Source organism: Canis aureus, chromosome 8 (assembly GCF_053574225.1).
Source record: "Canis aureus isolate CA01 chromosome 8, VMU_Caureus_v.1.0, whole genome shotgun sequence".
NCBI classification, from domain to species: Eukaryota; Metazoa; Chordata; class Mammalia; order Carnivora; family Canidae; genus Canis; species Canis aureus.
In genome coordinates this window covers 7356104-7382312 of record NC_135618.1, presented here as the reverse complement: position 1 = coordinate 7382312, position 26209 = coordinate 7356104, and the positions used below count along the sequence as shown (strand labels likewise).

The following is a 26209-nucleotide window of genomic DNA, read 5'->3' as shown; positions in this document are numbered from 1 at the left end:
CTCTCCATCAAACTTCATGCTCTCTACTCTTGTACCGTTGGAAGGGAAGGAGATGAATCCCAGTCAGATTTTTTTTTTCAATTTATAGAATGCCTGATTAAAAAATATGTATTTAGGGGCACCTGAGTCAACTGACTACCTTCTGCTCAGTTCAAGATCCCGGAGTCCTGGGATGGAGCCCTACGTTGGGCTCCACACTCGGTGAGGAATCTGCTTGTCCCTCTCCTTCTGCCTCTCCTGCTGCTTGTGTTCTCTCTCTCTCTCTCTCTTTCTGTGTTTCTCAAATAAATAAAATAAATCTTGAAAAAAATATAAAAGCTTTGATGAAATCAAACATGATGGCAAATGTGACCTTTGCAAAGTTAATGGCACAAAGAGGCTTTTGAGAGATGAAACAATGGAAAGAACACTTGAGTCACATGGGCCTGAGTTCAAATCTCTGTTCTGAAGCTAGCTGTGCAACCCTGGACAAGTCACCTATCCTCTTCAACTCCTGGCTTCTCTGTCTATAAAATGGAATAAGGAGCTGCCTCACAGAGTAATTGCAATGATTAAGTAAGATGATAATTTAAAGATTCTAGTATGATGCCTGTAGAGTACAATGCCTGGCAGACAGCAGGCAATGAGTAAGTGGCCACTGATTCTGCTATTGCTGTTGCCAGGGGTTTAAATAATTAGCTCATTCTTTTACCATCTTCCCTGAGAGTAGATAGCAACACTCAACTAGGACTCACAAGGGGGGTGGGGGTTGTGGCAAATTTGTTAGCAAGATGGTGAGTTCTCTTGCTCTCCTGCAAGACCCTTCCTCCCAGGAAACTCACCGCAAAGCCTAATGAAGCAGGTAATTAACAATGAAGGCTACGACCATTACATGGGTCGTGATCAGCATCACCCACAATGACAAATATTTATTGAGCTTTTCAAAGGTATCAATTGGATAGAGATAAAATATATTTGTAGGAACCAGAGGTTGTGGTTTTAAATACCTTTCCATATTGATTAATAAGATGACTTCCTGGAAACAGATATAAAAAATAAATAAGTCTCTTGAAATTGTTTCAGCTGTGTGTGTCAGAAACTTAGCTAAGGCATTAAGTTGGAAGAATGAAAAGATCTTAAAGAAGATGTTTAGAATTAAAGTAGTGCTCAGTCAAGGTACAGAGTGCTGAAAGGATAACTTAGGAAGTGTGGGCGTGGTGTGGCAAAGCCATGATAGATAGTGCTATAGGCCATGATGGATAGTGCTGGGCAACAGTTGGTGGGGGGGAGGGCTGGAGGAACATGAGGAGGGGGAGGGGGTCACTAGGAAGATAGAAAGAAACAGCTGTATGGAGAGGGCATCTGAAGAAGGTGTAATTTTGGCAAGGGCAATAAACCCAGCCTAGAGTGAACTTGCAAGGAGGTATCTGGGAGAAAAAAATACTCCAACCTCACTCTCCTCCTTCTTACTGGTCTTCTGCTAGTACTCCCACTGGCTAAACACAACCAAAGTCCAGGGAGCTAGAGAGCTGTTGGCTGTCATCTATAGAGGTCAACCTCCAGGACAGAGAGGAAGGCGAAGGGTATAGAGTGGCTTGGGGGGTAGGGGGGTGGGGGCAGCAAATGGAAGATCTTGAGCCTACCCACAGACCCAGGTAAGATGAAAGCGAATCCTAGAGTAGGAAGGCAGTGAGACCAGACAGTTCTTTAGAACAGGGATTGTGTCTTGCTTGCTTTTGTACCTGGTTGTCCAACAAGTGCCTAGCTCAGAATAAGCACTCAACAAATATTTGTTTTAGGAAGAGCAGTATTGCTTGGACATTCACTTCAATATTAGGTTTTTAAAGAATATTTTCAATTTGCCACTAAAACGATCAAAAGCTTGTCTCCGCAGAGTCACAGAGAAACATGAAAATAGACAAAGTGACAAAAGTTTGGCACATGAAGTCAAAACTGTCTTATCTCCAATGAGCTGTGCAAGGCAGCTCTGCACATGAATGCATTCCACAGCAAAGTTTGGCTCCTTCACAGCAAGTTCAAGTTTAAATCCTATATTAACACTATTGACTGATATAAAGGGAGCCTCCACAATTTACCTAAAGGAGTGGTGCTTTCATGTAAACACTTGGAGGAGCAAATGTAAAGAAGAGGACAAAATGGAATAAGTCTGCAAATTTAAAGGTAAGCTTCCACTATTAGAAAACTTAAAAAATGTTTACGCTTTTTCCTATTAAAATTATCTACAGTATTTTTGCTTTTGATCAGATGATGTTAAAATAGTTGTCCTGGGATTACATTTCCTAAACCTTGGCCATGTTTTTATGTTTTTATTTAAATTCTAGTTAATTAACATGCAGTGTGAAATATTAGCTCCAGGTGTACAATATAGTGATTCAACACTTCTATACAGCACCCAGTGCTCATCACAAGTGCCCTCCTAATTCCCATCACCTATTTAGCCCCTCCCCCTACCCACCTCCCTTCTAGTAACCATCAGTTTGTTCCCTATAGTTATGAGCCTGTTTCTTGGTTTGCCCCTCTCTTTCTCTTTTTTCTCCCTTTGCTCATTTGTTGCGTTTCCTAAATTCCACATATTAGTGAAATTGTATGGTTACTTGTCCTTCTATGACTGACTTATTTTGCTTAGTATATACTCTCTAGGTCCAACCACGTTGTTGTAAATGGCAAGATTTCATTCTTCTTTATGGCTTTCTTATTCCATGGTGTGTGTGTATATATATATATACCATAGCTTCTTTATCCATTCATCAATGTACAGATACTTAGGCTCTTTCCATAATTTCGCTATTGTAGATAATGCTGCTAAAGACATAGGGGTGCACGTATCCCTTTGAATTAGTATTTTAGTATTCTTTGGATAAATACTTAGTAGTGTGATTGCTGGTCATAGGGTAGCTCTATTTTTCACTTTTGAGGCACTTCCATGCTGTTCTCCAGAGTGGCTACATCAGTTTGCATTCCCACCAACAGTGCAAGAAGGTTCCGCTTTCTCCACATCCTTGCCAACATCTGTTGTTTCCCGTGTTTTTGATTTTAGCCTTTCTGACAAGTGTGAGGTGATATGTCACTGTAGTTTTGATGTGCATTTCCCTGCTGATGAGTGATGTTGAGCATCTTTTCATGTGTCTGTTGGCTATCTGGATGTCTTCTTTAGAAAAATGTCTGTTCATACCTTCTGCCCATTTTTAATTGGATTATTTGTTTTTTGGAGGTGTTGAGTTTTAGAAGTTCTTTAAATATGTTGGACACTAACTGTTTATCAGATATATCATTCGGAAATATCTTCTCCCATTCTATAGGTTGCTTTTCAGTTTTATTGATGGTTTCCTTTGTTGTACAGAAGCTTTTTATTTTGATGTAGTCCCAATAGTTTATTTTTGATTTTGCTTCTCTTGCCTCAGGACACAAATCTAGAAAGAAGTTGCTATAGCCTATGCCAAAGAAGTTACTGCCTGTGTTCTCTTCTAGGATTTTTGTGGTTTCAGGTCTCACATTTAGGTCTTTAATCCATTTTTGAATTTATTTTTGTGTGTGCTGTAAGAAAGTAGTCCAGTTTCATTCTTTTGCATGTAGCTGTCCAGTTTTCCCAACACCATTTGTTGAAGAGACATTTTTTCCCCATTGCATATTCTTTCGTCCTTTGTTGAAGATGAGTTGACCATGTAGTGTGGATCCATGTATGGGTTTTCTATTCTGTTCCATTGATCTACGCGTCCATTTTTGTGTTTTAGTTTTAACCTTGGCCATATTTTTACAAAAGCTGACTAAAAGGAAAACTTCAGGAGCTGTTTTTTTTTTTTTTTTTGGATTTTAAGTAATATCTACACCCAATGTGGGGCTCGGACATACAACCCCGAGATCAAGAGTCATATGCTCTACCAATTGAGCCAGCCAGGTGACCCTTCAGAATTATGTAAGTAGGACAAGGGATGTTTGACCACAAGTCAAACACTAGGGTGTCATTTAGGACAGTGTACTTCAAACAGTAGCAATATACCTCACCTAGTAATCTAGTACACACTCAGATATATATTGCGTCACAATGTAAAATGTTTTTCTTAACGTAGATAGTGGTTAAACATTTTGAAATACACTGCCTTAAATGCCAATATGCATTTGCTCTGCTTAAAACATGCCTTAGTATATGATAGTTAATCAGTACTATTGATATATATGTATTCCCTATTTACCCATTCATCTAAAACAAATACTGTGTCTTTCTATGTGTCATGCATACTGATAAGCTGTATTCTTTTGTAGTCTGTTTTTTTTGCTTTTAAAAAAAGTGCTGACTGCCACCTACTAAATTGATTTCAAGACCCACTAATGGGTAGAGACCTATAGTTTTAAAAGGCCTGATTTGGTTTAGCTCATATATAAGTGCCATTTGTGGAAAATAAGAAAACACAAGTCTGCCTAAAAAATGAAATGATAGGGAGTGAATAAACTGAGGAGAAAAACAAGAGGTAATTTATCCAGAGCCTATGGAGATGGCTGGGCCAATTTTATATTATAAACCGCAAGAGTGAGAGCAGAAAACAATCTATTAATTCAATTCCATACATTAATTTCCCCCTATTTATTCAATCATTCATTCCACAAACTTTTGAGTTCCTGCTCTGTGTTGTCCAGAGATAAAAGACACAGTGCCTATGCTCATCAGAAGTTCATGATCTGGGAAGATGGAGACAAGTATAGAGATAATTACCATATGGATGGCAACAGTTGCTCTAGATACACAGGGTGCCGAGCAAAAGGAGGCAGTGGGGTCAGCCCACCTGGAAAAGTCAGGTGCACTGCCTAGGGGAGGCCATGCTCAAGACATGCTAGGTACCTTTAAGAACCTGTCCAGCTTGCATTTTCAGGGTTGCAGTCAGGGTAACCCAGCTCTGTATCTTTATTCTGCCTTTATGATCTCAGTGACTTTGAACAACCTTCTGAGCCTCACTCCTTCCACCTGTAAAATGAAAGAGCAATACCACACACCTAGCAGGGTTACAGGAAGGATTAAGTGGGATTATATCCAATAAGGTGCCAAGCACAGAAAACAAGAATCCAACAGTATCATTGTCAACATCAAGAGCTTCATTCTTTTTTCTTCTCAATGTTGGTAGCAAGAGCTTCCTTGCAAAATGGTATCCTGACTTTGAAGCTGGGTCTTCTGAACTTGTCACAAGGTTGGGAGATGCTCATGCTAGGACAGAGACCACAGCCTGAAGTCTTTAGAGAAGAAGGACCTGGAATAAAGGCTCCAGCATGATGCACTTTTGGTCTGGAGTTCTTTTCCTGAGCTTTAATACTGTTGTCTGAAGTGTTTAATTGTGTAATTTTAAATATTTTGATGTTTTTGAGGCTTAAGGGCACAGGATATAATTACTTAGAGATGAAATGTAAGATAAAGAAGGAAGCGCTATCAAACTCCAAAGTCTGCCATGGGCAACCACCAGGGGAGAAACTACTTAAATATAAAACACAGCTTATTAAAGTTGTACTAAGATTCAAATGATAACTGATCACTGATCACCATGTGTTTTGCATAGTTAGAGAATTCCATGGAGGGTATGAACTACGAGCAGATACAGAGGTTCATAAAGAACAATTTTGTAGGTGAGAAGAAAAAAGCAGAACCATATTAAATAAGACAATGACCAATCTTGACTGTCAAGATTCAATTTCCACTTCCAGTTTTCCTAAGTTAGATCTTTTTGTGCTATGATCTTACTTCAATAAATAAGACATTCAGATAAAATGATTGTATTACTTCCACTCATCCTACTCAAAATCCACAGAAGCCTAATCTAACCACTGTAAAATCTGCTACCATTCCTTCTCTTATCCATCAACCCAAAAAGCTTAAACAAAATCAGAAATTCTGAGTCTCCCACCTAGTGATTCTAAAAAAAAAAAAAATCACCCACATTATCAGGCTGTTTCCATTGAGAATGATTTTAGTGATGTGAAGAAGAAAAGTAAATGCTCTTTAAAAGACTCTATTTCTATATTAAATCAAATAAATAAAAGATAACAGGATGCTGGTTAGGTTTATAATCTTGTTACTGCGTAGAGCAATTGCTAATGCAAATGAAAAATAATGGAGTCAGGCCCATTCAGCAATTGTCTTTGACAGCAATGCAGACTCCTAGAAACCCTCATTGATCAAACTTCAGATGCAACAGTGAGACTTGGTTCCGCAGTGTCTCATTTATTTGTTGCAATCAAAGATTGGCTTACTTCTTGACAGATAGAGCCAGAGGACCAATGATCAAAGGGAAATTAATGAGAAAGGGACTTCTTAGTGAATTGGGGACAAAAAACTTAGCAAAATGTATCACTGAGAGTTTTTCAAATTGTGTGATTTCTAATACAATGACTGATCAGCAGCTTCCATTTGTCTCAAGTTTTATGCTTAAAACATCATGGCACAAAGACAAACAACCCAATTAAAATAATGGGCAAAAGATGTGACATGTCTCCAAAAAAAGATATATAAATGGCCACAGAGCACATGAAAAGATGCTCAATGTCATTATTCATTATGGACGTGCAAACCCAAACTACAGTGAGATGCCACCTCACATAGATTAGGATGGCTATTAAAAAAAAAAAGAAAAAAAGAAAGAAAGAAAGAAAGAAAGAAAGAAAGAAAGAAAGAAAGAAAGGAAGGAAGGAAGGAAAAGAAAAGAAAGAAAAGAAAGAAAAGAAAAGAAAAAAAGAAAGAAAAGAAAAGAAAAGAAAAGAAAAGAAAAGAAAAGAAAAGAATATGTGTCTGCAAGGATATAGAGAAATTGGAACCCTCAAACACTGCCAGTAGGAATGTACAATACTGCAGTCACTGTAGAAAACAATTTGGCAGTCCTTCAATAAATTAAACATAGAACTATCGTATGACCTAGCAATACCATTCCTAGGTATATACCCCAAAGAATTGAAAACTGGTGTGTGAGCAAAGAGATCTTTTTTTTGAAAAAGTTCATAGCAGCACTATTCACCACAGCCAAAAGCTGAAAACAATTCAAACGTCCATCAACTGATGAATGGATGAACAAAATAGAGTATCTTATTCAACCATAAAAAGGAATGAAGCACTGAGATATGCTAGAACATGGATGAATCTTGAACACAGCATGCTAAATGAAAAAGAGCCAGACACATAAAGGCCGTATAACCATATGATTCTATTTATAGGAAATATCCAGAATAAGCAATTTCATAGAGATAGAAAACAGATAGTAAGTGATTGCCAGGGGCTGGGGGAGGAATAGAGAGCAACCATTTTAATGGGAATGGCTCTTCCTCTGGGGTGATGAAATGGTCTGAAACTAGACAGTAGTGATGGATGCACAACATTGTAAATATACTAAATAGCAATGAATTGTACACTTTAAAATGGTTACAATGGTAAATTTTATGCAATGTGTATTTTAACACACACACACACACACACACACACACACACACACCCTCATGGCAATTCCAGAAGTTTTTAATAGAACTGAGGGAAGTGCTTACGGGTAGCAGTATGTCTGAAAGGGCTCTAGAAGCTCTGCATCAAAATTGTGTTTGCTAAACAGGAATATGGTTTTCATTTAGACTGGGTATTTACATAGAATGCCTGAGAGGAGACTGGTGGAGATCAAGGAAGGGGAAAACTTCTGGGAACCACCCCATATACCACCAATATTAAAACATCTTACAGAAGAGGCCAGTTTTTCCATTCTAAAGTAATCATTATGGGATACTACTCCTTGTAGTGGACACAGAAAATAAATCAGACTTTGTGTACTCAACAAAGTTCACATTTTGTTATCTCTATTTATTTAAGCAAACATGGCCTATAATTTCTGCTCCCAGTGTCACCACTTTTCTCCCCTGCGATACAGAAACACTGCTAATTTTCTTCTCCGCTCCCCTGGCATTTTTTATTATTTTGAGTAGCAACAGGGAGCAAGCATGTTTACATAAATGTAATAAGCTACTCCCCTCAGCAGCCCACAATCAATTTCATTCTTTCCCCATATTTCTCTATTAGACAGTGATGCTTTATTGTCTAAGGGCACTATTTTAATTTGCCAGCCCATCTTGAATTCAAGTTTCAAAGCAAGAAAATGGAAAGAACTACATTCCTCAGAGCTGATGGCTTACAGGTTGTTTCGGTACAACTTAAGCATAGGTATGTGCGCTCCCAGGGATATTTACCAACGTGCCAGGAGGTATATAAATCCCAGAAATAATATGGTACATCTTTCTGAACTGTCAGTTTCACTCCATGATAATGGATCTAAGAACATTACTTTTATATTAAAACAGATACATTATGGAAGAAGATGCAATATCTACATGTATTTTTAAGGTTATACAAGACTTAAAAGCAATTGCTTACTAGCTTCCAGCTTCTGCAGGGGCAAGTTCATTCTCCCCAGCCTTTAAGAATATGTAAAAGCACTTTGTAAACTACAGAAGTGCAGCACTGGGCATGCCAGTGGAAAAGTATGAGGGCCCCCTCTAGTACCACACTGAGAAGTCAGTCTTGTTGCAGAATTATATTGTTCTTTATATTGAGTTTGCAAAGTGTTTTTACATACATAATTGATCCCATCCTTACGATGTCCCCGTGAGGTTTATATTTTATAGAGAAAGGTAAGGTGGCTCTGAAAACTTAAGCAATTTTTCATTTATAGGGTTAGAAACAGTCAGACTAAGAATCCAAGATACACTCGAAAAGGCAAAGCAAAATGGCAAGCTAAGAGAGAGAGATACAGTACTGATTCAAAGTCTGTACTTAGAGAATCGTGATGCAGCTGCACTCCTCTCCCAGAAAAGAGGCAAAGAATTCTCCAGTGTAATTGAAACAAAGAGAATGGTAGGAATAATGGAAAGTGGGGATGAAACCTTGTGGCTGAAAACCCTGAATCTGCATACAGAATGGGGTGATCCTCAGCCCCCTGGCAATCACATTGTGTCCCCAGGTGATTGGAGTGTTTTCTGGAGACGATAAGTATCTCCCTAAAGTAAAATCTACATGTACAAATTAGGAGTCCTCCCAAAAAAGCTGGCTCAGCAAGATCAAGCTACAGTGAACACAAAACGCTCCATGCAATACACAACTTTCAATCAGGCTTAATTCTTTGTATTATTCTTAAATATAAATCAGCAGCAGAGGTTGCCATAAATTGAGGAAAGCTTACAAAATAAAAGCCAAAAATCAAAACAATCAGAAAAAAGGAAATAATAAAAAAACAATATGCATATATAATATGTGCAGGAACTGAAGAAAATGTAATGTAATGAAAAATCAAAACAATCAGAAAAAAGGAAATAATAAAAAAACAATATGCATATATAATATGTGCAGGAACTGAAGAAAATGTAAATAAGAAAAAAACATTGTGTCTGTAAAACAAGAACAGGTAGCTAGGAAACAGAAACAATTGAGAATGCAAAAGAACTCTTGAAAATGAAATTTTTAAAAACGATTTTATGTATTTATTCATGAGAGACACAGAGAGGGAGAGGCATAGGGAGAGGGAGAAGCAGGCTCCCTGTGGGGAGCTGGATGTGGGAGTCGATCCCAGAACCCTGGGATCATGCCCTAGGCTGAAGGCAGATGCTCAATCACTGAGCCACCAAGGTGTCCCTGAAAATGAAAATTTTAATAGCTGAATATTTAAAACCTAGTAATTTGCATGTACATTTAAGTGAATCTGCCAGAAAGCAGAAAAAAGAACAAAGAGGTAAAAGGTAAAAAGAAATCTAGAGAATAAACCTACATCTAGTACAAAATTAATAGAAGTTCCAGAAAAAGAACCAAAAAAATGGATAGTATGAAATTATCAAAGAAATAATTCAAGAAAATTTCCCAGAGCAGAACAAATTGGAGTCTCCATATTCCAATTGCTTCCTGAAGCCTCAGTACAATCCACTTAAAAAAAAAAAACATAAGCATAACACACTAATATAACTCCAGAGACGAATATAAATTTTTAACAGTTTCTAATGAGAAAAAAACAGGTCAGGCACAAGGAAGGAAAAAAAATGAAAATCGTATCAGACCTCCCAACTAGAAAATGATGGAACAGTTCTTACAAAATTCTTAGGGAAAGGCCTCCCAGTTAATTTCTATATGCAATCAAACTACCAATCCAGTGTGAAGGTAGAATGAAGACTGTTCCAGACAAAAATGCAAAAAAACCTTATCTTTTTAATCCACTCTTTCTTAGGAAGCTTCTGGAAGATCTGATTTAACAAAATGAGGACACTAACCGAGAAAAAGGAAGAAAAGGATCCAGGAGCGAGCATCCAACAACAAATGTCACATGGGGATCCTGTAATGACAATCACACAAGAGGCCTCTAGAACAATCTGTCCAGACGTGGCACAGTGTTTGCATATTAGGGGGGCAAAATGACGTGCATATGGAAATGTGGATGGATTATTTAGAAAACTGTGTCAGTGAGAATACTAAGGAACTAAAATCATCCAAAAAAAAAAAAAAAGTTTTTCAAGAAAAGAAATGTAACCATGGCATACTTCTTGGCTTTGCAATGAGTAACAGTCATACAGTTTTAAATATTGAACTTTTGCATTAACTAAAAATTATGATAAAGCTGTATTAGAAGAATGGGTAAAGAGCATATGTGGGGATGTGAGGGAGATGAATTCTCAACTGCCAGCCCAGGAATTTCATAGCAAATGTCTAAACTCAAGACATCAGAGAAGTATATGTATGTTATTTAGAGACATGGGTATATATGTGCTGCTGAAGTGGGCACTAGAAACACGGATATATAAATTGCACCATCTAAAGGTACATGAAGGCCTTCTTCTACAGGTAATAATGAAGTGTGGGGAGGAGTGGATGGGCTGCTATTTTTAAACAGATTTTTAAGTATATGCATGTATTAGTTTCATAAAGAATTAATTTTAAAAAGAACTCCATTCTGTCCAATATTAGAGAATTAAAGAAAGTTTGATATAACCAAATGCTACCCAGCCATCAAATACCATATCACAAAAATGTTCATTATGTATTGTTGGGGGGGTGGGGAATAAGAGCAGGTTACAGCTGTATTTCCTGTATGATCCTATTTTTGTAACACACACACACACACACACACACACACACACAGATACAAAAAGAAATGGTCCTTACCTGCAAACGACTTTTGGTCCAGCGTGGAGTGGAGGCACGCATATAAGCCGACCATCTTATATGATGTGTTCGTCAGTAAGATGCAGGGGTTCTCAAACTTGAGCATGCATCAGAGTCACACGGAGGGCTAGCTTGTTTCAACAAAGATTGCAGGGCCCCATGCCACACCTGGTTAACAGGTCTGGGAGGGAGGCAAGAATTTATATTTCTAAGACGTTCTTGGGACATGTTGATGCTGCTGGTCTGGGACTATACTTCAGATACCACGGAGATTGTTGTAAGCTGAGTTCTCCAACACACTTGGCCCAACACGGGCATCGGGGCAGGCTTTCTGGAGGAGATGCTCCCATCACATCCTAAATGGTTCTCCGTAGTCTCCCAAGTTCTTTTTTTTTTTTTTTAAGATTTTATTTATTTATGAGAGACACAGAGAGAGGCAGAGACACAGGCAGATGGAGAAGCAGGCTCCATGCAGGGAGCCCAATGAGAGACTCGATCCCGGGACCCCAGGATTGCTGGGCGCTAAACCGCTGAGCCACCCAGGGTGGGTGGCTCCCAAGTTCTGACCAAGGTCAAAAACCATTTTCAAATGCTAACAGAGCTTAATGGAAATTCTGGATTTGCCAATGATAAGGTTGTATATACTTAGTAAAAACAGTGTATTTCCTTGCTTTTAATAGAATTCTCTAGTCAGGACTGGTAATTTCAGACAACTCAGCACCTCTGCTTGGCATTTTTGCTTGCCCCTGAAGGACAACATGGAGAAATAGAAAAATGACTGCTTAAGAATTACAGTTTGATGACCAAAATTTTCTGAGGTAGAGATGACTGGGAGAAGCCCACATAAGTTTGGGGTCCTTGATAATGAAAAGAAGGGAGTCTTGATTTAGTCTCATAAATAGAGGACATAAGACTTGCCCTGGGTTAGGTTCGAAGTCAGCCACAACTGCTTCCTGCTGGGACCCTGCTCATTGTAGATGCTGTTCCCCTGTTCATGTCTCCAGAGAAGAGGGAATGGTGGAAAGTGGAGGAGGCAACACAAACATGAGTGACTCCCTACCAGAGCCCAGACACCATCCCATGCACCCGAGAGTCCCTGCAAAGGTAGGTGCATCCCTAAGTATGTAGGAGGGCAAGGACTCATCAGAAAAACTAATCTCTGCTCTCATGTTGGCCAGCTGATTTCTCCTCACTGATTTTTTTTTCACATTTGTTTCCCTCCCTACACAAAGGAAAAAAAAAAAAAAAAGAGAGAGAGACTTGCGACATAAAGTCCAAACAGTATAAAATCCCATCATATAGAAAGTCATCTGCCGACCGGGTGACGGGCACTGAGGGGGGCACTTGACAGGATGAGCACTGGGTGATATGCTATATGTTGTCAAATTGAATTCCAACAAAAAGAAAAAGAAAGAAAGAAGAAAGAAAGAAAGAAAGAGAAAGAAAGAAAGAAAGAAAGAAAGAAAGAAAGAAAGAAAGAAAGAAGAAAGAAAGAAAGAAAGAAGAGAGAGAGAGAAAGAAGAAAGAAAGAAAAAAGAAAGAAAGAAAGAAAGAAAGAAAGAAAGAAAGAAAGAAAGAAAGAAAGAAAAGAAGTCATCTGCTGAGTCATCTGCTGAGCACTAAGTTGAAGGCACTGTGTGGAGCAGTACCTGGGATAGACGGGTGACCCTGTCATCTTCCAGAGCACAAGCACTTGCCCGTGAGCAAGCAGGTCATTAGTGGGAATACCACCACCTACACTCAAAGTGTATAAGCAGAGGCTGAAGGATGACAGGGTTTTGATTCAGGAATCTACCACCTGGCTTCTCATGGCTGTTCTGTTACTTACTAGCTATGTGACCTTGACCAAGCTTTTTCTTTATTTATAATTAGGAGATAGAAAGACCCCCTGCTCTTTATTTCACAGGGGGGGGATGTAGGAATCCAATGACATCAAAATCAAAAAAATACTCTGGAAAATAAAGATTCTGTGCAAATGCATGGCAACATGACTGCCATTGTTATCTGCGAGGGATTTTCAGGATCAGAAGGACATACAAGGCTGGTCATGAGCTGGTTCCTCAAAGCTTCTCCATTTCTCTACAATGTTTCATGCCCGTCTTTAATTGGACCGTGTCTCAGCACAGTAGGTGTCCCAGAATTGGTATTGAATAAAAATTGTTAAATAAATGGGTAAACAAATGTTGTATAAGCTGTCTGGGAAAACTGGGGAACATGCTTCAAGCATGCAGGAAGTTTTCCTTCCTCAGCCTCAGAAAAATAGAGAAAGAAATCTAAATATCCTTTCATCTAACTCTAAGGCTGTATAATCTGATCTGTTTTTATAGAGTTGAATACCGAAGAGGGTTGCCATGCTGGCAGCCATTAGTTGAGTCACTAGTAGGGAAAAACTCTGAGTGTGGATACAGTGAAGTCTGCAGTTGGCCAAGCCTATCATAAATTAAAAGCTAACCTTCCTTCTCGAGGAGGGCGCCAACTTCTTTGCTTCTGATTCTGTAAAAATAGTCCATTCCATTTACTTGAAGCTATTGGGCTCAACTACTCTAATAAAACCACTTTAATGAAAATTTGTGTTGAGAAATAATTAGAAACACTATTTTCTATACTTGCATAATTGTTAATATGCCCAATTATACCTATTATAGAGTTTCCTAGAGAGGGAGAGTAAACAACATTTATGTGAAATATAGTTCTCTCGACATCTCTCTGGGGTGGAAGTCTGACCTCTTCATAATGCATAAGGCAAGATCAGAAGGCTATTTTCAATCATATCTTCATTTTCATATCATTTTATTTTAAAATTTATAGAATAATTTTTACAGAGCATCAGACTGCGCTTTAAAAACTTGGCAAGGCCCAAAAGAAGCTAAACCATAATCTCCCTCACACGTTGGGATTCCAAACTATTCAAAATAGAAAAAGAAGATTCTTTTGGGATAGGGATTCTTGGTGGGTGTGGGGCAAGGAAGGAGAAAGGCGTTTAGGAACTATGGAGGGTCACGAGTTACTTCCCTGACCTGGTTAGCAATGCTGAGAACTCCTGCCTTGTGCTCTGCACAGAATCCTGCAGACAAGAGCAGAGCCCTTCCAATTCTAGGCTGAATGAACTGAAAGAGTCATCACTCTTTAAAGCCAAGTTGGAGCACACTGCCTTAACTTGTCCCAAGAACTGTTTGAATTAACAGTGACAGGTCTGCCTTTGGCTTTGGTTTGGCCAAGACTCTTGGCTCTTATAATTAAAAGGTATACCAGTAAGTGTGTTGGAATAAAACCAAGCTGGCATTCTTAAGACTTCAGAAATGGAGACTTCAAGGAGGAGAAATCTTGAGTAATCATAATTATGACATTAGAGATGTTAGAGATCACAGAAGGAAGTTACAGAAAGCCAGTAATTTAGGGAGAAAAAAGAAAAGATCTTAAACATGGTAGGGGGCCCATTTTGTTCTTCCTTATCAGTCCTATGTGGGGGAAAAAAAAAAGTGAGGACTGAATTTCCCCAGGAGTCTGATGAAAGATGAATAGCCAAGTTGTTTCCACTCAATTTTTTGAGTCTTACATTCATTAAAGAACTACATACTTGGACTGGCAGTCACATTCTGTCAACGAAAGTCAAAAGAGGGTCCCTAAAAGGAGCAGTGTTTCAAGATGTCCACTGAGGCAGGATCCCTGCTGGGTGGCATGAGAATAATGCCAAGCTGGGGACCAGTCGGGGGTTCCCATCAAATAAGAGATCTGTTGTTGAGAACAGGTGGAAAAAACAATAATCTGTCCCTGGTTGACTGGCAAAAAGCAGATACCTTTTCCCTAGTCCACACCATGGCTCACTAAAAGCCTGAGATGAGTTCTATCCCAACACAGACCACTTCTGAGGAGGTATAGAGTAGAACCAACTAGTAAAACCATCTAGTCAACCCTGAACCATGTCATGTGAATGAAAACAATCAGTGATACGGATATTCCAAGACAAAGCAAAACCAGAAAATCATTTGTTTTTGGTTATAGCATATACAACATTATTTATGAAATATCAGTTTACCTCTGTGTTTACGTTTTGCTTCTGGAAATGTGAAAATTAATGTGTAGTCTCTAAGTACACACATTGTAGAGGAGATAGTAAGCGTAGGAGAAATAAATCAGCTTGGAATGCAGAATTTTTGCAGAGAGATTCCAGGTGGCAAATTTAGAACTAATTAATCATTAGATCATATAGGACAGTGGCCATCAATTAGTTTTATGGAAGGGGAAACTACAACTGATGTAACTTCATCTAACCCAGGACCCACAGTTAGACGTCCCTGTCTCTCACCTCTGACGTAGAGGTGGGACCAAGGGGTCCCACTTGGTTGCACCTCTTCTTCTACATCCCTGGATATTAGTACTTATCCAGAGTAGACTAGAAGAACATAAATGGGGTGACAAGACTCTAATAAGTTGATAAGTGAGAGAACATCAACGGGCTGTTTAGAGAAATTACACTTTGAAGACTGAGACTGCTATTAAGGGAAGCTTACCTTTCTAAGGTATGTCCTTCCTTGGTCAGAAAAAGAACCCCACTTGGCAAAGAGTAATGGCCCAGTCTCAATGTGAATTTTTTAAGCTTTTCACACAGTTTTTCCTGCTAATATTTTTTGGGCGCTCTCAGTATAGGCAAGTGTGTCAGCTCTAGAACCAATTCCGCATTTGAATCTCGCTTTGAGTACATTTCCCCCCCAGTAGTTCCTTCCCCTCTAGCTTAGGCTAAAATCAACACAATATTTCCGAGGCTCACTTTCCTTACCTGTAAAACAAAGATAATAATTGTACCTGCCTCATAGGGTTACTGAGATGATCACATGAGATAATATATATAATACATGGGCCAGGGCCTGGCATACAGTAAGCATTTAAGAAATGATATTTATTATTATTAAAATAATTGCTATTGGCATATACACATTTGTTCAGTCTTTTAAGTTGTGCAAACCCACATTCTCTCATATTTCCTTAAGATCTGGTACTGACTTTGCTTTTTCTTTCTTTTTCTACTCAAAGGCTCCTGAAAAAAAAGTACATCTTTTATCTTATTTTCTCTGTCTAGTTGCTGCCAGGCAGGGACTCTCATGAAAAAAAAAAAAAAAACAAAAAAACAAAACAAGCTTAAAGCTTCCATTTACTTTAAATAGTGAGTCATAAAATTAATTAATTATAATATATGAAGCTATCATGTTCCTGGGTGGTTTGAAGGTAAAAATCTAAAACAGAATTTGATGAAGAACAATAAGATTTTATCAAATATAATTCTATTTTCTAGAGAAGGGAAAGGATATACCTGTAGTGGATATTCTGCCCTTGGTAAGGTCTCTGCTCTCAAATCCTGGTCCTTGTAGCCTTCCCATGGATGGCATGTTTCTATCTCAACCCCATCATCTCTAACTTGGGCTGTAGCAATAACCAGTTAGTAACTCTAACTGGGTTCTTTGGCTACACTTTTTTTTTTTTTTTTACAAAACATCAAGGTCCAAATTTCTTGATCTGATACACAATGCTCGCTCTAATCTGATGCCATTTCCAGGGAGTCTTCTCAACATTTTCCATCAAAAGAAAGTTCTACCAACACTGAATTCCTCCAGCATACATCATACCTTCGATGCCTGTGTGTTTTTACTCAAGCTGTTACCTCCGCCAGAGAAATCTTCTCATCTTTCCTCCTGAAAATCCAGAATATACTTTGCAAAGCATATCTTCTGTATATTCTATTGAGTACATACTTAGTACCAAGGACAGTTGTAAGCACTTACAACATAAAAACTAATTCAATAGCCACTAAATTCTATGAGGGATTATTATTATCGTCTCTGTAGAAGAGAAAAGTGAGGCACATAAAGGTTAAGTAATGTGTCCAAAGTCACATTGCTGGTAAGTAGATGCTACTTCTGATCAATCAGAATTAATTCTGTCTGCTTTTCTATTACAGGATCTTGTTTATATCACTATTTTGGTGCTTGTTAGGAGTCTGGTGTGTTATAAACTCCTTGTCTTATTTACCTTTGGATACTCAGTCCCTATTCTTTACATTTAATTAGCACTTAACTAAAGGTTACTAACTGCATGAATCCTGATAAGGAAAATAGAGCTACATTCTGTACAGATTTTCCTAACACCATGTATGCTATCGTATCTCTATTTGGTTGCAAAAATAGGTTTAGTGTCAACTGAATAGAAATGAGAGTGGGTAGACGAGAGAACATAAAGAGTTGCCGAGATGGTATACTTTTGTAAAAGTACGTGCTTCAACCTACAGCAATAACCAAATGCCTTTCACGCTCCTAAATTCTGAAGAGTTACTGAAGCATAGAAGGAGAAATTGAAAACATAAAGCATAGCTTTTCAAAGCCCCAAACCTTTTTAAACAAACTTCCTTTTTTCATTTATGAACATTAGGTTTTATTTTAAGCTATACATAATAGGGAGAGTTAAGAGTCTCTTGAAACAGCTTAGTTTAGTTTTGACAGTAACTCTTCTGCAAAGACTCTTTATTACACAATTTCTCCAGGACTGACTTTTCCCCTTAGCTGTCACAGGAAAACCAATGATAGATGACATTTCATGCTCTCCCTTGGACATCACTTATCTAGACCAATAGTTTAGGTGAATAGGTACCATGGGAGGATTCCTATGGCAGAGTTACTATGTCACTATGCAAACCTTCAGACATTTCCAAAGACATCTTAGCATCCACTTCAGCCTTCCAGAAAGGTCTATAACAATGAATAACTGGGTCCTTATTTCAAAGAAGAAACAGTGAACTGTGGACATTCAGCTCCTCATACCACTACTTTTCTGATTTCTAAGTTAAAATTTATTGAGCATGGTATTTCAGAGGAAAAAAAAAGAATAAAACTGCCAGTTGCTCTCAAGAAAGCTCACATTCTCGATATTTAGGAAGACATTTACTCAAATAGCTACTCCATTGTATAATCTGGCCAGATGTTTGAGAGTCCCAAGGAAAGAAGGAGCCACCCTGTGAAGATGTGGGCCTAGCAGGGAGGAGGGTTGGTGGAGAAGGTCCCACTTTTGTGCCTCAAGGAAGCACCAGATTTAGCCTGGTAGACAGATATGGAGGAGGTAAGGTGGAAAATGGAATCTTAGACAGAATAAAATGCAATAATGAACATAAAGACAGGAGGGAAAGCTAAAAATATTGTATCGTTGGAGCATGGAGCGCTTAATGATATAAAAGGAGAAGAGAAAGAGGAAGAGAGATAATAAAAAGATTTTGTCCTACTTCATAGAAGGAAGGCAGAGTCTATGCAGATGAATCTCATTCAAAAATATGAATGAGAAAGTCAGAAGTCTATGGTAATCAAAAGCAATTAAATGACTTATTAGGAAATCAAAATATGTTGTTTGATAGCATTGCATTTAATGATATCAGGCCCATTTAAGGAAAATTATAAGGCCTTCCTAACTGGACCACAAGTCATCGGTATTTGAAAAATCAGGATCAAGGTCTGGTTCAAAACATTAGAAGATAATATATTTCAGGCAAAAATAAATTTAGATTAGGCCATTGCCACACCTCAAATACTCAGATCTGTTTTATTCTAATATTAGGTATTAAAAATAAATGTTTATTGAGAACTTCATATTTACCAAGTAAATTCTTAGAACTGATTTTAAGAAATTGAGAAAATACAAAAAAATGAAAAAGGTCCAAATGAAACCAAGTAATCAATCTTATTCAGGTAAAATTTTCTTTTAGTTTTTCTGTAATAAGAAATTCAGCAAGTTAAAAAAAAAGCTTAATTGGACACTAAGAGTAAACCAAGGAAATATTGATTAGAGACCAAATTCACCTTGGAAAGCCGTAAAGCACATCTGATTATGAGAACAATCAGACAATAGGAAATCTTACTGAATAGAGTTGCTGGCAGGCAATGATATCAGACCTAACAGAGCTACTCAAAGGGAGAATCCTGTGCTTCAGATAAAGGGCTATGAGTCAGTATCTTGAGAGACCCGAAGAAGCTGGACCCCAAAAAAATCAACTTCCAAGGGTGAGTCCTCTCTTCTCTTAGGTAAGGCTTTGCTTTCTCATTTGCACTTGATTTTATAAAATATATTTCCTTTGAGGATGTGAAGACTTAAGGAAAAAATTAAAGGAATCAAGAAGAAGCTTCTGCTCATTTTGTGGCATAGCACCTTCTCTCGGTGTAGGTGCATGAAGTCACATGAGATTATGGGTAAAAAGGAGCTGTAAGAACCTTGGGGGCAAGAGTAAGATTAGGTTGGCCAGGTGCGCGTTGGTACACCGACCTCTCTGGTCAGAATGAGGGTCTACTTCCTTCATGCCATCGGGATTGAGGATTGGAGATAAGAATCCCTACAATATGCAATGGTTCACTCCTTAAAAATGATGTTGCCATAATCAATAGTTGTTTCCATTTTCAAAATGGGGACAGTTTTTCAAATTACAAAAGAAATCTTTCTTATGTTATACACCATCTTAGACAACAATAAATTTTGACTGTATGTAACATCTCTATGTCTCAATTCTCTTCTCTCTCTCTCTCTCTCTCTCTCTCTCTCGTGTGTGTGTGTGTGTGTGTGTGTGTGTGTGTGTGTGTATGTGTGTGTGTGTGTAGGGGGAGTAATATTTTTTCTCATGAGGTTATTGTAAGGATTAACTGAGATCATGTAAGGAAAATAATTGGCGTGAGGTTAGGTAAAAAACAAGGATTTGTTAAGTCATTTTTTAAAAAGAAGAAAAAGAAGTTCTCACATTTATATACCCACGGTATTTTTGGTTAGGAGTTTATTTCCAATATTTAATGTATTAAATAACAGCTGACACTGACACACTAGAATCACGTAAAAGACAAATGTTGACCCTGATTTCTTAGGAGCTACACAGCCTTCATTAAATGAAAACACTGTGACTGAGGATACCTCAATAATAAGCCTGGCTAATTCATTCTAAAGCAAAGCAACATCCCTCTAGGCTTAAATTCACAACCCATAGCCTTAATGACCAGCAGTTTCCCAAATGTGATATTCTGATGGACTTCCCGACCCTTCAGGAATTACTGCCATACTCAATCAGTTATCCTTTAATCTAGCTTAGAACTCACAGTCTCATTTGATTATTAGGAGTCTGAGCTTAAGCGAGTTTAGAAAATTGCATATTGACACAGAAAACTTATGCTTTTTGCAATCGAATGCTCTAATGCAGAGGCACTGGGTTACAAATTTCATTCAAAGGAGTTTTTAAAATGAACATAGTGATTTTGGTTTTCACTCCACGTGAGGGGCTTTTGAAGAGGATGAGCATAAGGCAATAGGTCCATTTTTCTATTGATTTTCTCTATGATTTGTAGATATTTCATCATCAACTGAAAATAATTTGCCAATACAAACCATGAATCCATCAAAATTAATATAATCTTGAAATTACACTGCAATACTGGCCTGAATCCTATGGAAACTACTTTTGTAGGAAGGAAAAAAATGTTAATTTTAGGAGAATTATATTAAAGTCCTTTTAGCTTTGACTGAACAACAGAATCCAAGGAGAGTATCATTCAACACAATGCAGTTCACCTTTTTAGATTTATTAAATTATTTACCCAGCACTGAGGACAATCATATCTATGATCTATCATAGTATCATAGATACTAGATTTTTCTATTTGCTATATGCACATATTTTATAAATCTGTCTTCCATAATATGTATAATTTAGTCACTTGTTTTATCCATTTATAAGATAATAATGATAACAGTTAAAATATCTTTCATCATATATGTACATATATATATATACTCAAATTATCTTTAGATTTGTATTCTTGATATTTTCAATCAACTTTTTGGTATATATCTTGAATATCCCTAACCTATATACTTTTTGAATATTGAATATATGAATTATTAACTCAACTTTATAGATGAGGAAAATGAGATATTGAAAAACTAAGTGACTAAGAGTACTGAATATGAATCACTAAAATATAAAATGGCAATGAAAAGTTATCTTCCAGTGACAGCTCATAACATGCAATTGTACCCATGTATCAGTTCATTGTAGTGAATTCAATACAAAGACCATTCTACTCATTTGACAATAAAAAATGGTTTAATAGAACTTTAACTTCTCTTTGTTAATAGCTACCTGTATCCTGTAAATAGCTACCTCTTATAAAATTCTTTTTTGTAATCTTGCTTTGCATTTATTTGTGAACTGTCTGCATCCCTCATCAGAAGAAGTACTTTCAGGAGATTTCTGTTATTCATCGTTGCAGAATTTTTAGCACATAGTGGGTGTAGGAGATGTTCAATAAATGGTTTTGCAAAAATAAATGAAATATTGACTTGCCACACTATGTGAGTTGATTCCTTAGGAGAGAAATTTACATTTACTGAATAGCTTAATAGACCAAAGTACTTAGAATATGATACTTCATAGTCATGAAATCCCATGCCTACATTCCTATATATACAATAAGTGACAATTTTACTGTCATATAAAAAAAAGAGCCTGCTCTCTGGCCAAAGTTTATTACCTCCATCTCTGACTCCTACCACCTTGGTTTCTGGTTTGCTCTTTGAGGTGGTTATCTATGAGGGGTGAGTAAATAGCAACAATAGTCATGCAACTTAAATGAGCATACAGTAATCAATATGAATGCTAAAATAAATAAATGAATGAATAAACTGATAAAATTTAAAATTTTTTAAAAACTTCTGGATCACAGTATGATGCTGTTGAATGAACAAGCCTCATCACATCTCACCACTATCTGCTATCATCAGTAGCTTTCAAAAATAATTGCCACATTGGACAAAGGGCCTGGATTTCATAAGGCAGTCAGTGCTATTTCCCTGAATTTCTTACACTTAGGAACAACTGGCAGCAAGAGCCTGGCTGTGGGGATTCAATAGAAGTGACCCATGACGTGTGGTCTTATAGGCGGCTGCTAACCATCAGCTCTTTTCTACAGTCCCCATGGACTACTGTCCATCTCCAGCTCAGCCAGCCATTTTGTCACGCTTGGTGGTGAAGACAGACAAGGAAAAGGAGGTTTGATGGAGAGCTAGAAGCAAGACCCAAAGCCGAGCACTCATTAAGATATTTTTCTTTGCCAAATGGAAATGGTTTTATTGCTTTTTCTCTCTAACTATAAATATTTGCACATATGTAGCATGAAACAATTTCAGAAAATACAGAATGCTATAATGAAGAAAACAGAAATCACACATAACCCCACCACCCACTCTGCTATCTATCCTTTTGGTCTTTAAAACATATTTCACATCCACATTATAAAACATGACAGAAAGGAAAACCTGGAATGAGAGTGGGGATAAAATCTCTTTCTCTCATATAGTCAGAGAAAAAAAAATTAAGGAAAAATAAAGTCAGAACAAGGACAAAACCTAATAAGAATGGCAAGCGTTACCAGCCATCCAGAAGATACACAGGACAAAGAGAAAGCTTTCAAAAGGAAGAAGAAAAGATAGTCATCAAACCAGCCTGTCTCAAAAAACCATGGCACTGAAAAGCATCAGTAGCAGAAGCAAGAGCTCTGAAGGAGAACAAAGAGGTAAGGAGAGAACAGAGTGAGCAAGTGCCAGGAGGAGAGAGAAAAGAATGAGCAAAGAGGGAGAAGGCGGCAGGAATGGCCACAGAAAGAAAAGCAACATAAGAATGGAAGATGGAAGATGCCCCCTACCCCGTATCTGACCCTGGATGACCACCTCTGTAAGTCTGTGGACTGCTTGATTCCTCTGTTTTATCTTTGTTAAACAATCAAAATATATTAAGGTGGTACAGATGAAAGAAAAGAATTCTAATATTTAAATCCCTAACTCAAAAAAAAAAAAGTAAATCATTCGGCGTTATAAAAGATTAAAAAAATTAATGAAGGCAACTTAGCTACAATTTCAGCCAGAATTTTTTTTCAGCGTATAAAACGAGCCATTCCTAAAAGGGATTCGGCTTCTTATCCTATTCCCGTGTCTTACTTCATTGGCAGCTCTTTCTGTGGAGAGGAGAACCCAGCATGCAAGAGCCTGCTGGGAAAAAAAGGGTTTTGATAGAGAATTGTGTGTGTGTGTGTGTGTGTGAGAGAGAGAGAGAGAGTGAATGAGAGAGAGAGCAGAGAGACACAGACACAGAGAGACAGACACAGACATGGACGGAGGAAAAGGAGAGAATCTGTGATGTGTTGGTGCCCTAAGAGATGGGGAGCTACAAAGAAATCAGGAAGATTTGTCTTGAATTTTATTTTTTCACCAAAATAACAATGGTCATTTTATTTGGATCTATCTAGCTTCTGGTTAAAACTATAAAAATCATCAGATTTTAGTGTCAGAGTTCTTCAACCATTTTTGAGTGCAGGAAATAAAGCCTGAACCTGGTGGGAAGTGACCTGACCAAGGTTACCGAGTTTGTTAGTAACAAACTCGAGGCAAGAATTCTCCTTGTTCACTGCTTTTATTTCTGGTGGTTGCTAAGTGTCATCTGCTATGAGATGACCCAGCACCAGCTCTTTGAAAGACCAGGTAAGTTAGGGACTCTTCCTGAATGGGAGGTTCAGATAGCTGCCTTCAGCAGAAGATGGGACTGCCAGGGCTCTGAGGCTAATCCCTGCATGCCTGTCTTCTCTCTCACATTCTCGGCTAAAAGGATACTCCCCCCCCCCCCACCCCAGGAGAAGGTCTTGGGATCCAGGGCAGAGAGGATTGTGCTTAATTCTACCAAGAGATTTTACAAGACTCCTATAAGAAGGAGGCTCAGAAAACATTAGTTCTAAGTATGAAATTAGCTCCAGGCAGATTCCAGTGGCCGCAAGAAGGCTTTTGAGTATCGTCTCCATGTGCTTACAAAATGGACATTCTCATCAACAAATATTTGCTGAGGACCGATAGACACCTAGCACTCGGCGCAGAGGAATGTAAGACAACCTTGAGGGGCTTCCGACCTCACCAATCTCGTTGGCCAGCCAGACCCGTACATAAAGGATAAGAGATAGCCAGGGCGGCCTGAATGGAGTGCAAGATACAGCAGGCAAAATAAATGCCTGAGGAATTCATAGGAAAGAAAGATAAATAGGGCTGTTAGGGACAGTTGCATGAAAGAACTGACTCTCGAGCTGTGCCTACACAGATTTATATGACAAGAATACAAAAGCAAGAACATTTCAGCTGGGGAAACAGGGCCAACAACGATATGAAGCTCAGAGTGTGTCGTGGGCTAATGGAGACTCATTTGTTTGGGCTAGAGAGTATCTGTAAAAACTAGCTGGTGGCGGAGTCGGAAGGACGGTAGGGCAAAGTTCTCAGGACAAAAATGCCAGATGAAAGACACTATAGGCAATGAGGAGCCATCAAAGATTTGTGGGTAGGCGAAGGAAATGCAAACATGCTTCAGTATGATTCCTCTGCCGCAAATACAAAAATGTGGATTAAAGGGCTAAAGACAGGAAACAGAGAGAAGAGATGGAGAAGATTTTAATGGTCTAGACATCAGATGATGAGAGTGTTGAAATAAAAATAAGGCATACGATCATGTAATCAATACTATGAAGCAAGTAACTAAGGATTTGGTAATACAATCAGAGTTTGGATTGGAAAAACGAGCCAAGTTTTAAGACAGGTTCAGTGTCACAAAGGAAATACCTAATAGCTAATGGAGTTTAAGGGAACAAAGGTTAGAAGTGATATCAGAGATTGAGATAACACATAACAGTGATGGTTGACAATGTGCAGCTGGATGGGTCCTCTCAGGGAATGAATGTTTCCTTTGTGCTTAACATACAAAGGGAACAGAGAAAGAAAGGAAAGAAAGAAAGAAAAAAGAGAAAGAAGAAAGAAAGAAGAAGAAAGAAAGAAAGAACAAAGAAAGAAAAAGAAAGAAGAAAGAAAGAAAGAAAGAAAGAAAGAAAGAAAGAAAGAAAGAAAGAAAGAAAAAGAAAAGCGGGCCAGTGTCATAGCTTCTTGGAAGTACAGTAGCCATGGATGGCTCTGCCAAGTTCTACTTGAACTTCCTTCCATAGTCTATGCTTCCTAATGATCCAAGACTGAGGACAGTGGCCAAGGGTCTGGAAGGAACCCATAATCCATCATTCTGAAAGTAAAACCTGAACAGTTGGAAGGCCTGGCGACTTAGCCAATGCCTACCGTTTCAAAAATCAGGAGAACATGCTGATCTCTTACTGAGGGTCCAAGGCTGTTTTCAATATGACACATATAAAAACTTTTTTTTTTTTAAGAAGGGAAAAACAAAAGTCTAAATGATTGCCTGAATATACAATAAAACGTCAGCGAAGGAAACGTGACACTAGGCTTGGAATCGTTCTCTTGATATTAGAAAATGGCTGGAAAATAAATCATAGTACCTAATGTTTACTAATACCACGTGCCAGGCCCTGGCTACACGTTATATGTTACAAACTTATAAGCTAAATTTATAAAGAAATGTTAATTCCAACAAAAGTGCAGAAGGCAATTATTATTACTTTCACCCCGGCTTTACATGCGAGAAAATGAAGCACACAGAGTTGATGTAAAACACGCAATAGAATATAGGATCATCTAGGGCAAGGTACTAACACATCCAACCCCATCCAGTATCATAAGACAAATCCAGCTGGACATCCCTTGACTTGAGATGTTAGTATAACCCTATTGTTATAGACAAAACATAAATGAATGGAGCACACAGACACACACGAATTTGCGGGAGGAGAAACGCTAACGGGTATTTTCACCACATGAATGACACAACCCAAGAAACCTTTCTATAAAGCTACCCTTGGTCAGAGGTCGCATTTCCAGTTCATCTAACAAGAAGCTCTAAGTTATGGTTTCTAGCAGGATGGATGGTTACATTTCAAAACTCCTAACAGAGATGGGCCTTGTAATGTCTCCACATACACTGTTTCGAGCAAAATATAGTCCATTTACAAGAAGTGCAGAAATGTTGTTAAGCTTAATTAGATGTAATTGTCACACTTTCATTAGCTATTAACATTATGTAAAGATAAACTAATGCATAATGAGTTCTTTCATTGTCACATA

The 26209-nt window shown here is 38.1% G+C and overlaps 1 protein-coding gene across 4 annotated transcripts in view; it reads right to left on the bottom strand.

Moving 5' to 3' along the window:
- ST6GALNAC3 (ST6 N-acetylgalactosaminide alpha-2,6-sialyltransferase 3) overlaps window positions 1-26209 on the bottom strand; it is a 523337-nt gene that overhangs the window by 150593 nt on the left and 346535 nt on the right. Inside the window, exon 4 of one of the 4 annotated variants that reach the window (XM_077905085.1) lies at window positions 11176-11330. The exons of the other annotated variants lie outside the window; for them this stretch is intronic. Coding sequence (XP_077761211.1) covers window positions 11222-11330 — 109 coding nt within the window. The 3' untranslated portion in view covers window positions 11176-11221. Of the gene's footprint in view, window positions 1-11175; window positions 11331-26209 lie in introns of those variants that run through there. 4 annotated transcript variants of the gene reach the window in all.